The 14,740-nt window shown below is 51.9% G+C and overlaps 1 protein-coding gene across 3 annotated transcripts in view; it reads left to right on the forward strand.

Annotated features, from left to right (window-relative positions):
• The first annotated feature begins 1,377 nt into the window (after window positions 1–1,377).
• LOC147114245 (E3 ubiquitin/ISG15 ligase TRIM25-like) overlaps window positions 1,378–14,740 on the forward strand; it is a 58,050-nt gene continuing 44,687 nt past the window's right edge. Inside the window, exon 1 of one of the 3 annotated variants that reach the window (XM_085995925.1) lies at window positions 1,378–2,032. In XM_085995925.1, coding sequence (XP_085852051.1) covers window positions 1,472–2,032 — 561 coding nt within the window. In that variant the 5' untranslated portion in view covers window positions 1,378–1,471. The remainder of the gene's footprint in view (window positions 2,033–14,740) is intronic. The other 2 variants (XM_085995926.1, XM_085995922.1) reach the window with 2 other exon arrangements.

A 14,740-nucleotide genomic window follows, 5' to 3' on the forward strand; every position in this document is an offset into this window, starting at 1 on the left:
CAGAACTAGACACAGTACTCGAGGTGGGACTGACCAGGACCGGACACAGTACTCGAGGTGGGACTGACCAGAACTGGACACAGTACTCGAGGTGGGACTGACCAGAACTGGACACAGTACTCGAGGTGGGACTGACCAGAACTGGACACAGTACTCGAGGTGGGACTGACCAGAACTAGACACAGTACTCGAGGTGGGACTGACCAGAACTGGACACAGAACTCGAGGTGGGACTGACCAGAACTGGACACAGTACTCGAGGTGGGACTGACCAGAACTGGACACAGTACTCGAGGTGGGACTGACCAGAACTGGACACAGTACTCGACGTGGGACTGACCAGAACTGGACACAGTACTCGAGGTGGGTCTGACCAGAACTGGACAAATTACTCGAGGTGGGACTGACCAGAACTGGACACAATACTCGAGGTGGGACTGACCAGAACTGGACACAGAACTCGAGGTGGGACTGACCAGAACTGGACACAGTACTCGAGGTGGGACTGACCAGAACTGGACACTGTACTCGAGGTGGGACTGACCAGAACTGGACACAGTACTCGAGGTGGGACTGACCAGAACTGGACACAGTACTAGAGGTGGGACTGACCAGAACTGGACACAGTACTCGAGGTGGGACTGACCAGAACTGGACACTGTACTCGAGGTGGTACTGACCAGAACTGGACACAGTACTCGAGGTGGGACTGACCAGAACTGGACACAGTACTCGAGGTGGGACTGACCAGAACTGGACACAGTACTTGAGGTGGGACTGACCAGAACTGGACACAGTACTCGAGGTGGGACTGACCAGAACTGGACACAGTACTCGAGGTGGGACTGACCAGAGCTGGACACAGTACTCGAGATGGATTTGACCAGTGCCTGTGCAGTTTGATCATGATTTCCTGTGACTGGATTCTCCTGTTCAGGATTTTTAGTCCAACATTATTTTGTCTTTGTTGTTGCAGCTCTGTGTTGGTTGGACATGTTTCGTGTTGAGTTTACTGAGACTTGTAGCCTCTGCTGCTTTGCTTTTTCCCATCTCTCTTTGCCCCTCTGATGAACCTTTAACTTTTTCTGTATATTTTTCTATTCCTCCCAGAGAGCTCCTTCCCCTTCCTCTCGGCAGGGTTTGTAAAGTTTATTTTTCCTCTTTATATCAGTTTTAATTTGTTTGTGAACTATTTTGGGTCTGGTTTGAGCTGATTAGTTTTGGGTCTGTGTTCCCTGGGCCCAGCTTGCTGTATTCTGGCTCCATATTGTAAAATTGCAATCTTGTTTTTCTGATTTTGGTTCTGAACTGCTGCTGCAGGCCTGAAAGTGTTAATCTTCAGCCAATGTGAGTCATAAAAGTGAAACTAACATTGTCACTCCCTGCACGGACTGTTTATAAGAGTTTCACTTCCTGCTCTGGCTCCTCGCTCTCTCCGGTGCTGTGTGAAAACTCTTCAGGTGCTGTAACAATGGAGCCCGGAGCTTTAGAGGCTGAATTAACCTGTGCTGTGTGTCTCCACGTGTACCAGGATCCTGTGATATTACCCTGTCTGCACAGTTTCTGTTTGAAATGTATTGAGGGAGTTTGGGCCCAGACAGCAGGCCCGGGAGGGTTTGAGTGTCCTCAGTGTCGCCGGAAATTCAACCCCAGGCCCAGTCTGGAGAGAAACTTCACGCTGTGTAATATAGTGGAAAAATACAACCGCTCACAGCCTGCTGCTGATTCAGCCGGTGTCATGTGTGATAACTGCATCGAGAATCCAACCCCAGCTGTGAAGACGTGTCTGAAATGTGAAACATCTTTTTGCTCCCTTCATTTAAAGCCACATTTACTGAAAGAGGCCTACAAAGATCACACCCTAATCGAACCCGTGACTGACCTTACAGAGAGACAGTGTCCGGAACATAAGAAGATCCTAGAATTCTACTGTAAAGATGATGAAGAGTGTGTGTGTGCTTCCTGTACAATAATAGGGAAACATAAACCCCACACACTGCTGAGCCTAGATCAGGCACACGCTGCAATTAAGGTGAGTGACACAATTCCCGATATTATATACAGTGAGCGAGAGTTCTCCTTTTTTAAATTATTCATTCCTGGGAAGTGGGCATCGCTGGCAAGGCCAGCATTTATTGCCCATCCCTAGTTGCCCGTGAGAAGGTGGTGGTGAGCCACCTTCTTGAACCGCTGCAGTCCGTGTGGTGAAGGTACTCCCATAGTGCTGTTAGTGGGGGAGTTCCAGGATTCTGATCCAGCGACGATGAAGGAACGGCGATATATTCCCAAGTCAGGTGGGACAGGACATACCCACTGGCTGCAGACAGTGCTGCTTTAGCCCAGTGTTTTTTGTTGCCCTGGGTCTGGGTGTTTGTTTTCTGTCAGTCAGATCTGCTCCCTCCCCTTTCTCTTACAGTCTGTCTGAGAGAGCAGGGTGGGCACTGGGAGGGGTGTGAGAGTGGCCCCGGGTGACTGCCCCTCACCCACACTCAGCCCCTCCTGGGGAGGGCACTGTAGAGCTCAGTAATTCACTGTGTGGGCACCTGTGAGAACTGGCACTCCATGGCATAGGGCTGGAGAGCAGAGCATGTTGTGGCCCTGTGTAACGCTGGGGGATTCTGCCCTCTGAGCAGCAGGGAGAGGACCATCACCGGTGGGGGAGTGAGGGACACCCACAGGGGGAGACTCAGGGGCTGGGTGGAGAAACTGTTCCTCACAACAAGAGGGAATTGCTGTTTGAGAAATGCTGGTGTGTTGGAGTCTGTCTCCCTTTCCCCGCGGCTGATTGCTGGAAATGGAGGAGCTGAGTCGCTGTGAAAATGCAGCACACGGTGTGTCACTGTGAAAAGAAGCCGGTGTGTGTGAGCTCACTCAGTTTATACAGGGCACGAGCCTCTTTACTGAGAGACACAGAAGGCAATATTCCTGCTCAGGGCCCAGACACTGAGGCCCCGAGATTCACGGGAAGGCAGGGAGGGAGCAGGGGGCCTGCCAGTGACCGGGAAACATGGAAATTCCGGGAACACGGGGGTCCGGCTGAATTTAACAGCACGACCTCATTAGAATTGTTTGACACTGTTTCCCTTCCAGCAGCGGAGCCACACGGCGAGGCTGAGCACTGCCGACGGGAAATCCTGCGGGACAAGGCAGGAGCCGGGGAACGCTGGGGACGGGGAATCAAAGATCAGGGCTTGTGGAGTGGGAGGGTGGGGGTGGGCTCGGAGCACAGCGGAGAGATTGTGGGGGGTGGGGGTGGAGGGAGCTGCCGGGAGAGAGATTGATGGCAGGGGAGAGAGAGAGGGCGGGGGAGAGAGAGATGGTGGGAGAGAGAGATGGCGGGGGAGAGAGATGGAGGAGGAGAGAGATGGAGGAGGAGAGAGAGATGGTGGGGGAGAGAGATGGCGGGGGAGAGAGAGATGGCAGGGAGAGAGAGATGGAGGAGGAGAGAGATGGAGGAGGAGAGAGATGGTGGGGGAGAGAGATGGCGGGGGAGAGAGAGATGGCAGGGAGAGAGATGGTGGGGGGGAGAGATGGAGAAGGAGAAAGATGGTGGAGGAGAGATATTCACCGAGGGGCATGACGCTGCCCAACATGCCAGCGACCAATAAGGTCAAGTGTCAACTCCGGGAATATATCTGAAAGAGGGAATATATGCTCTTGGTTAATATCTGACAGCAGTGATTGTTTAGGTTGCAAGCATAAAATATCCATAATCGTTGTCTAAATCAGTGCTACAATCTCACTAAATGATTTAATTTATAGAATAATGGGGGAACAATTGGGTGGCGCCCCCTTTGGAGCACTAACTTCGCCGGGTCATTCATTTTAGCCCCTCAAAAAAGTTATCGCCCCCGCGCCGGAAATGGAACGGTAACGTGTAGGGTGTTTTGGTTTGGGTTATTTGTCTGGTCAGTCAGTCGTGTGCCTGAGCTGCCCCAGCCCCGTGCGGTTCGAATCGCTTCCCCCTTTTAGTTCTGAGCACCGGACTTATTTACGAGTAGCGTTATAGACAAACGAGACCAGTGGTTCGGTGCAAAGAAAACCAAAGTTTATTAAAATAGAGAAACAATTACTATACAGAGAAAATCACTATGGATGCAACACAATTACACTTAGCGGGGGAGGAGAAACGGACATATCGAGGGAAAATTACTAAAATGACACTTTAGCAATTCCCCTTAATCCCACGCTTTACACCTATCTAGGTTGTCTTGTGATGGGCCAGAAAATTGATGCTTACCAGTCTAGGATATTGAAACGCTTGCTCCGTGCCCTGTTGCCTGTCGATGCTTTTAGGTTTTCACCGCCCCAAAGCAGAGATACCCCAGTAATTCAAACGTAGCTGCGGGTGTCCTACTTCCCTGGATGGGCTCTTCGTCGACGATCCTCTCGCTGGGTTGATAATACGGCAGGGCACTGGAGGCGAGGCGAGAGAGAGAGAGAGATGGCTTCCCGAGGGTTTAGTTATTCCCTTCCTGGTAGCCCTTATCTCCCGCCAGATCAGCTTATTTTTTGTCTGACCTGAACGTGTTGAAGCTCATACAAAGGGTACCGATCTGGGCCCATCGACCTGAATGGCCGGTTAATCGGTTTTAAACGTCTTATCAGTGTTCCCCGTTGTCCAACTGGTTTCGTGATGGGGCCATTCCAGTTTGAATGCCCCGTTGATCATTTGCAAACAGTGTTGATGTTCTCTAACGAAGGTCTGAATGCAGCTAAGCTTGTCCCATTACATATTGAATAGGCCTTGCTTGCTCTTGATTGCTTGTGCAAACAACCTTGATGGGTTTTAATCAGAGGCCCGAATGCCACTGGGTTTGCTTCTCATGCATAAATGCAGAAGGTCTGTCTGCATTCTAATTTCTGGAAAATTCCTTCTTTGTCAGTCCAAACTGAAACTTACAGGCCTTGGCCATGAGGTTGACTGCAGCCATCTTGTTGAGCCCTGGAGCCCTGGATTTTAAACTCAGTCCAACCAGGGTTTTTTTTTAAGCCAAAAGTAAATCTTCGGGGGAGACATGAAATTTGCGCATCCTTTCAGTCCCCCCTAGGATACTGAAACTTGCTTGAATTGTGCAATCAAGGTGAGCAAATTTCTAACTCCCCACAAACAACCTTCCCCTATATTTATCTATCCATAATCCCTCGACACATACATTCCCCTTACTTAGAGAAAACCGCAGTGCACGACAGGCATCTGTCGATAGAAACAATTACTATAGAGTCATAGAGTCATAGAGTCATAGAGATTTACAGCACAGAAAGAGGCCCTTCGGCCCATTGTGTCTGCGCCGCCCATCCATCCCTGTCCAGTCTAATCCCATTTTCCAGCATTTGGTCCATAGCCTTGTATGCAATGGCATTTCAAGTGCTCATCCAAATGCTTCTTGAATGTTGTGAGGGTTCCTGCCTCTACCACCCTTTCAGGCATTGAATTCCACATTCCAACCACCCTCTGGGTGAAAAAGTTCCTCCTCAAATCCCCTCTAAATCTCCTGCCCCTTACCCTGAATCTATGCCCCCTTGTTATTGACCCCCCCACTAAGGGGAAAAGTTCCTCTTTATCTACCCTATCTATGCCCCTCATCATTTTGTACACCTCAATCAGGTCCCCCCTCAGCCTTCTCTGCTCCAAGGAAAACAACCCCAGCCTGTCCAGCCTGTTACAATAGTCCAAGCACGGAGGCGTCCAACACCCTGCACTACTTGGGAATCATAAAACTTTATTACAACACATAACCTTTAATAAAAATCAACATCAGGCCAAAACCATATTTATTAAAAATAATGAATGGAAGGAACGAGCTTTATTAAAAATAACAAACGGATCTGCCATCACTCGGCAGTGATATGACACAAAGCTCACACGGGTGTTTCTTCTTCCACCCGGGCATACCGGTCCTTCCACAACCTTTTTGCTTTAAATTCTACCTCAGGACCCTTTCTCCTACACTGGACACAAACCAGGTAGAGGACGATCCCTAGCTGACAGACTACTAAAACGTGGGATGCCATTCGAATCCAGGAGGGGACCACTATACTCTCAAAAAGTCCCACCAGGGCGGGGTCGTAATATGTAAAATGTCGGCCCCTATCTGTACAGTCTTCTGTTCCAAAGTGTAGAAGTGCTTTTGCGATACTAGAACGGCTTTTAATAATTTGGTAAGGTGCTCTGGGAGAGGGGGAATCGGGTAACCGAAGTGGGCGACATATTTACCATTAATCTGGGTCTGCAGCTCGATGTCATCTAAACTGTTGATGACCGAGGACCCCGTGTTAAAACCAGTTAAAATGTCATTAAAAACACCCCTTCTTTGCTTCCCAACCCCGTCCCAAATCTCGTAGTGAGTATACAATGCAGTCTTATTGACCTCTGAAAAGTCAAATTCACGGAATTTTCGAAACATGTCTGCTAATAGGGCTTGATACACTTTTGCAGTCTCTGCGGGGCACCACGCGGGTAAGTGTACCTCATTGAGGTTTAAAATCACAGAGGCCACCGCGTAATGCACCCCTTGGTACAGCACCTGGTCTGTGGGTACTAGCACCAGGCCATTCCCTGGTCCCTTGGTGGTGGCGGGGCATCCTTCTGCTACTGTCCGTGATGTCGGGGTCATGGGCAGGGGCCGTCGGGGGCGGGTCACTAGTTCAGTGGCATTAACCGAGATTGGGGAGTACGGGATCGCGCATGCAGCCAGGCGGGGCTCCCAGTCCATCCCCCTCCCATTATTTTGCCACTGACTGCGGAAAATGATGGAAATGTCTGTGGGGCAGACTTTCTCTGATCCCCACATACAGACGTAGATCCCCTGATCCGGTTCCCTCCATTTATCCCAGCACACACTTAACCCTCCCTGGGTCCCTGTAATGGTCCTGTGAGTGTCATTCCCTAACCTTTCCCACTCTACCCTGGGGTTCCCCATGTCTTTGCTTAACTTTCTGAGCCACCACCACCTATCCAGGGGAACATTCCCTTTACACGTCAAACATATTCTTTTGCCCACGGTGACGCTAATCCTTGGGGTGACGATTCGTATCATCGGGCACTGGAGGGAGGCCTCCCCATACGTGAAGCCGGTCTCGCCAGAATACTGGGTTGAATTGGATCCCAGCCATCCTGGCCAGCTCCCCTCGTGGACATAGGAGATGATTTCATCCGCCTCCCGTAGACCACTTCCATCGTGTGCTAGGGGCGCGCTCTTCCCCGAGCATCCGAAGATATGATGGTCCTCGACATCGCCCCTTCTCGCGAGGCTCAGCCCGAACAGGGCGAGCAGGATTATGCCTCTGCACATTTCGAAATTCTGAAAAAGACATAAAAGCACCTAGCCAGGTTCCCTGGAGGCTCCCTGGCTCGGGGGAAGTGTGATCGGGCCCCGCGACTTCGGCTCACGTAGACAGCACTCTGGAATGGTTCCATACTTAAAACTTATAGACTACCGGTTCCTTACATAGGATTAAATTAAAACACCCTAACTTAACCTTATCATATTACTTAAAATTATACTACCTAAACTATATACAACCGCTGCCCGTCTCCAGGTGGCCAGCCTAATCCCTGTTTGGGCTGCTGCAGGCTGCTCCCTGTGGCGTGGCTGCACTGATCTCCACTTCTGGTCCCTCGCAGCTTATGGCTGCTGGCTGGGGACCTCTGTCTTTCGGCTTCTCTCTGACCCGGGAGGCCGCCCTTTTTAACTGAAGAGCCGGTGACCATAATTTTCTGTGCTGGGGTGGCCGAGGAGACCTCCTAGGGAGTGCTACCAGTGGGGCTACCCTGACGAGCGGAGCCTTGGCTTGGGTCACAGTCCTCGCTGGCTGGGGGCCTTTTCCCTCGGGGCCCCTCCCCTCCCAAACCTGAACTGGGGATGGGCAACCCCTCGCCACCGGCTGCCGGTGGCTGAGGGTCTTCCCCTCCAGGTTCAAAACCTGGTTCGGGCTCGGGGCCATCTGATTCGGGCTCCTTCTCCTCGGGATCCCATAGGAGAGGGGGAATAGTCTGGACAAAGTGCTGGGGAACTTCTCCCTTGACGCACGCGACTGCACCTGCGTGTGCAGCCTGCGTGAGCGTACCCGCTGCGGGCTGAGGATTTCTAACCTCGGGTGGAATCCCAGCTGCCTGTTTCCCTGCCTCCGGCTTAAACAACTTACATTGATTCACATGGAAACATTTTGTGCGCCGGGGCATTTTTACTGCGTAAACCATGGGGTTGGCTTTATCGACTATGCTATAGGGTCCCATGTACAGTGGCTCTAAACTCCCTACTCGGGCGTAGTTCCTAACCATCACTTGGTCCCCTATCTCCCACTGGTGACTCTTGCTAGGCTCGAGCAGCAACCGGTTATTCCGATGCTGCTTCCCCATGCTACTTGCTGCCTGTTCATATATCTGTTTCAGGCGCTCGAGGAGTGTTCGGGAGAATTTATCCCGATTTATCTCCCGAAGTTGCCCTTCAGTAAGAACTGGGGCTAGGACATGGGTGGGGGTCCTCATAACCCTACCGGTCATGAGTTCGTGCGGGGAATACCCTGTACCCTTGGACTGGCTGGCCCGGATCCCCATGAGGACTAGAGGCAGGACCTCCGCCCATTTTTGGGGCGAGCTCACTGTCTCCTTCCTCAACTTTTCTTTAACGGTGCGGTTCATGCGCTCCACAATCCCTGAGGACTGTGGATTGTGAGCTACGTGCCACTTCCCCTTGATGCCGAGCAGCATAAGTGTGTTCTGCATGACTTGGCCAGTGAAGTGGCTTTCCTGGTCGGACTCCACGAACTGGGGCAGTCCCCACCGCGAGAACACATCTCGCACCAAGACCCTTGCAGTCCCCAATGCTGTGGCCGTTTTGCAGGGGAAGGCTTCCACCCACTTGGAAAACACGTCTACCAGGACGAGGCAGTATTTGTAGCCTCCCTGGGCGGTGGGCTGTGGCCCGATGTAGTCGATCTCGATCGACTGCCATGGTCCCTCTACCCTCCTAACGTGTCCCATGGGCACCTTCCTTCTGTGGGGGTCGGGGTTGTTTGCAGCGCACACAAGACAGCTAGCACAGAACTCGCGGACGTCTTCCCGGAGTGCTGGCCACCATCCCACCTGTTCCACCAGTTGCCAGGTGGTCCCAGGCCCGGGGTGTCCCACTCCCAGACCCTCATGGGCCAGTTGAAGGAACTCCCTCCGGTGTTGCTGGGGTACTACCCACTGTTCTTCTTTGAACAGCATGCCTTCCCTTATGGAGAGGGCCGCTGCGCCGTAAGGGCCTTCTACCTTCCTGCCCTCCATTACTGCACTAATGACAACTTTCAGGACAGGGTCCTGGGCTTGGATCGTTTTAAGGTCCGGGGCTAACACTACTCCTAAGCTCCCTTGGGTCCCATCCCTGCCTCTAACTGCCGCCACGGGCCCGGACTCATACGGGTCCCAGAAAGTGCCTGCATGTGCACCCTCCTTGGCCAGCATGTCGGCTTGCTGGTTACCCTGGCTGCGGGGTTCTGTGGAGGAATGGGCCTTCACTTTGTGGATGAAGACCTCGCCTTCCTCCCCCCACAGCTGCCAGGATTTTCTCCAGCAGGGGCTTTACTGTTAAGGGCCTCCCGTCGGCGGAGGTATACCCGCGACGGGACCAGATGGCCAGGTATTCCGTACACGAGTTGCAAGTGAACATGCTGTCTGAGCAAATCGTGTATGGGGTGGGGAAGATTTCGGGGTGGGTAACCACGTACACCACCGTGGACAGTTCAGCCTGTTGGGCACTCATGGTGCTGGGGAGCTTGATCGCCAGGGCAATGTTTGCCGTTGGGTCATAAACTCCACAACCCGTGAGTCGTTCGCCAGCAGATACCATGCTGGAACCGTCTACATAGATTTTGCGGCCTGACGGGTGTATCCCGGCCCATAAACCTACGATCACCTCCCATACCCCTTCTATGGAACACCGATGGGCTGTTCCAAGATATACCATATTGGCCGCGAGCTTTGGCTCGCAAAGGCCCCTCACCTTCAGATCCATCTGCGAGAGGAGGAGGGTCCAGCACGCAATGCGTGCACTGCTGACTGTCCCATCTTTAATCCTCCCATCCAGAAGCATCTGGGTGGGCGTGTGGTGTGTGAGGAGGGTGATGGGAGAGGTGCCTGTGAAGATCAAGGATCTTTTCACAGCCCAATACATGGCCAAAAGGTGCTGTTCGCAAATTGAGTAGCTCCTCTCCACATCAGTGAGTACTCTGGAGGAGTGGACCACGGGCCTTAGCCTGCCGCGCCGCTCCTGGAGCAGCACAGCACTGAGACTATCCCCGCTGGCCGCTACCTCCAAGAAGAACTCTTTCCCCCCATCTATGGCTCCTAGGGCTGGTGCGGTCTGCAAGTCTCCCTTGAGCTTGACAAATGCTGCCTGGCAACCCTCATCCCAAGACCACTCCAATCCTTTGTGTAGGAGTCGGAGCAAAGGGGCTGCTGTGGCTGCATAGTCTTCAATGAAGTCCCTGCAGTACCCCGTTAACCCTAGGAACGACCTCACACCTCTCACTGTGTTGGGGACCGGCAACTCTTGGACCGCTTCCCTCCTAGCCTTGTCTATGGCTCTCTCCCCTGCGCGGACGGTTAGGCCCAGGAATTTAACTTCCCGCTGGCCGATCTGCGCCTTTTTCAGGTTGACTTTGAACCTTTTACTCTGTAGCAGCTCCAGCAGTTCGGCGAATAGCGGGCCATGCTCCCCGACTGAGTCGGTAAACAAGAGCAGGTCATCCACATACTGCAGCAACTGGGTGGGCTGACTAAATTCCTTTAAGCTATCCACCATACACTGGTGGAAGATGCTGGGGCTGATATGGAAGCCTTGTGGCAAGCAGTTCCAAGTATTCCAAGCCCCTTAAAAGAAAAGCAAATTTATACTGGTCCTCCCTCCTCAAGGGGATGGACCAAAACCCATTTGAAATATCCAGCACCGTGAACGTGCTCGCAGATGCTGGAATATTCCCGATGAGGTCGGCCACTGCTGTCACTGTGGGGGCACATGCGGGGATATTGCTGTTGAGCACCCGATAGTCCACCGTGGCTCTCCATGAATTGTCCGGTTTTCTAACCGGCCAAAGCGGAGAGTTAACATGGGTGGCTATGGGCCTCAACACTCCCTGCTGTACTAAAGAGGACATGGCTGCCTCCATGTCAGGCTCTGCTTCTCTGGGGAAGTTATATTGCTTCTGGGGCCGGGCCATGGGGTCCCCATCTACTCTGACCTCAAACCCGGTGACCCTCCCACAGTCGTGTTTGTGCGTGGCAAACGCAGCTAGGTTAGCCTGCACGAATGCCTGAAATTCCCTCGGGACACCGTCGACCATGAGTCCGAGGTTGTAACCTTCTTTCGGCTTCACAGTACACAGGGTCCCCTTCCCTTCCTTGCTCGGGATGACTACTACACCTCCCTCTTTACCCGTATTGGCTCCCCAAAGGCAATGATTGCGGAGATCCACGAGGATCCCATGGCCCACGATGAAGTCGGCCCCTAGGATCCCCTTTCCTCCCTCTGCTTCCCACTTCGTCAGGATGCACGTCCACTTGGTCTGGAGCATGCCCAGGCGGATTGAAAGCGGCTTGTAGAATGCTCCCGCCTGTTCCTTACTGGTGAACCCCGCTAGACAGAGGTGAGGTGGCGGGGTTAGCTGCGTGGATCACGGTGCATGATGCTCCCGTATCCAGCAGATAAGTTCCTTTAACCTTCTCTACTTCCATCTGCACGAGCGGTCTCTTCCATCCGTCATACCGGAGAGCACACAGGTAGACAGGCTGCGTGGGCTCCAGTCATTGTGGGGCGTCAAAGGGGGCCGAGGGAACCACCACACCGGTGGTGGCTGCTATTTTCCCCTGGCTGGTCAGGAAGAGAGATCGTATCAAGTCCAAGAGTGGCTCGATCGCAGCGGGAGGGATACCTGGCTCTGCCTTTTGGGCTGGGGCTGATGAATTCTTTCCCTTATTCTCCTTCCAGGGATTCTTACAATCCTTGCGCCAGTGGCCGTCCTTCCCGTACCCGTAACAGTTTAACTTAGTCTGGGATGGACGGTTCCCCTCCTGGTGCCACTCTTTCTTATTCTGGCCCCCAGGTTTAACCTCATGGACTTTTTCCTTGGGTTGGGGCATCTCGATACCCCTCATATTTTTTAATGCTTTCGTGAGCTGGCGGATCACCATTTCCTCGGTGGTCTGGGGGCTACTGGGGTCAAACCAGGCCGCAGCCTGGGCTCGGATTTGGGGCAGGCAGTTTGTCATTAGACAACAGAGCCAGTGGGTCAATTGGACTTGGTTCAGTAATGTCCGCGCTGGCATTCCCGGGCATGCGCTCCAGTAGACTGGCCACAGCCTGTCTGCGAATGCCTGCGGGGACTCCCCTGGGAGCTGTACCATTTTTTCCACCCGGGCGAACGGACTACCGTCATTGTGTTAACCCCTCGCTTCTGTGAGGAGGATCTACCCCTAACTTGGGGAATCAGGGTTCGCTGCTTTAGGAGACTAAACACGCCGGTCAGTCTATCACTTTCTCAGTAATACACAAAGTCAGAAACTGTGAAATAAGTAAAGTTTTATTAAGGTACCTGGACTTCACTCTGAGAAACCCTTTGTGTCTACACACAATTATGCCTCCCAAAGAGTGAGCCCCGAGACTCACGGGGCTACAATATTTATACATTTTCATAAATTGCAAGTCAAGTGAAAACAGAAAACTAGGCGATCACGCGCTCCACGAGTCACTTGTTTTTTACAGAGTTTTGCTTAAGTTTCACATTTAACTTTCAACAAATAGTGACCATGAGACTGCTACAGTTATCTTATGTCTCCTTGAGTGTGGTTAGGGAGTAGAACATGCTGCTCCTTCTGTTCCTTCTTATCTACTTCTACTGCATTCCCATAGTCCTGCATCAGTTTTTTAACATTTAAACTTTTAACCCATGTCAACTAGTCCATCATGCCTTGCAAGGCATTTGTAAGGCAATATGTGATTTGCTTAGCTTATCATTCCCTCCTTTTATCATTACATGATAACCTCGACCTTTTTCTCTACATACTGGACAGGGTGTCAACTATTCCATACATACATTACATATTCAAAGATTATATTTTTATCATTCATAGTTTCCTCCGAACATATACACCATATATGGTTATCCGAGTCAGTCGCCATATTTCAGTTGGGAGTTAAATGCAACATACAATATAAGCATACAATCAAGCAAAGTAACCCGTTATCAATGTCCAGGGGTTGGGTCCATTCTTGTCCCATTTTATCTTAGTATTATGCCGAATCTTCGTAAATGCTATTATCTTCCTCTAATTCTTGCAGCTCTTCCATGTTAATCCTAGTCCAATCCTGTGTGACATTGACATTTCCTTGAGGTTGATTGATTATAACCATCTGCTTTTCACCTCCTGATCCACACCTAATCAGTCGGTTGATTATCACCGAGACTAGTACATATGAGACAACCAGACAAATGACCCATTCCAAGATGGTTCTAAACAGTCCTCCAAATAGTCCATCTAATAGACACAATGGTCCCCATCCACAATTTCCCATTGTGTGGTCAATGTCAACTAGTCCATCATGCCTTGCAAGGCATTTGTAAGGCAATATGTGATTTGCTTAGCTTATCAATTGAGTCCCATGGCCTCCAATATCTCGTTCCTCAAATCCTCATAATCTTTCTGCCCCTTTTTACATTAATCAGATAGGGTCTGGAGGAGATCACTCCCCAGAGAAAACAGCAGCATCTTAGCTTGCTCTGCATCATCACAGTCATTAACGCACGCTGCCTGTTCTATGCCCCTGAAATGCAGAGAGGGGTCTCCCTTTTTGGTGAGCTTGGGGATTTGACTAACCATGGCCCTGAGCTGTTGGGTGCCATGCGGCACCACAAACTGATTTTGGATGGCCCCTGGGTCCTCGTCATCAACGGGCGGGCCGTACCTCCATTGTCGGAGGGGGTACACTGGTCCTGGTCCCGGCCTATCTAGCGGGGCCTGCTGTGCTTCCCCTACCACTTCATCTTCCACCTCCTCTTGCTGCCAGAACTCCTGAAAGCTCGGAGCTATGGGTGGCGGCCGTGGGACCTCTGATTCCCTAGCCAACTTTGTTCTGGGTGCTGCCTGTGGGACGGTTCTGTTTGGGTTGCCGGTAAAGTCCAACTGGCCTGCCTTTGGGCTGATAAGGCGTATCATCCCCTTCGCCCTCGATAAGGCCATGCCCAAGCTTTCTATCTCCTCCCTACAGGGCCCGTGATCTGCCTCCTCGAACCCCCGGTCGCAGGCTAGCTTGTATGCTGCCTTTACCTCCCTTACTTTCTCCTCCTGCTCTTTTAATTTTTGGGTGAGGTCACAAATCGTGTCCTGCAGCTTTATCTCGCTGCCCCTCGCCTCTCTGACCTGGTATTCCAAGTGCTCCATCTTGCGCCTAGCGCTGGCTTTAGTTTCAGCGGTCTGGCATTCCAGACGCTCTACCTTTGCCTGGTGTACCCTTGCCATCTGCGCTCTTTCTTGGCTTAACGCCTGAAGTGCCACTTGCATTTTCTCTTCCGCTACAACCTTATCCTGCATTTCTAGGGCCAATTTCTTGAGCTTGGCAGCCTGTGCTGCTACAACACTGTCCAGCACTGGGACTTGTTTCTTATAACACATTAACCAGTCTGCCTTTCAATTGCCCTCTTATGCTGTTTACTCGCCGTCCACTGGGCAACGGCGTCTATGCGACGCTCGGCCTTTAAC

This window comes from Somniosus microcephalus, chromosome 8 (assembly GCF_052327205.1).
Source record: "Somniosus microcephalus isolate GS21.2 chromosome 8, FLI_Smic_1.0, whole genome shotgun sequence".
NCBI lineage: Eukaryota > Metazoa > Chordata > Chondrichthyes > Squaliformes > Somniosidae > Somniosus > Somniosus microcephalus.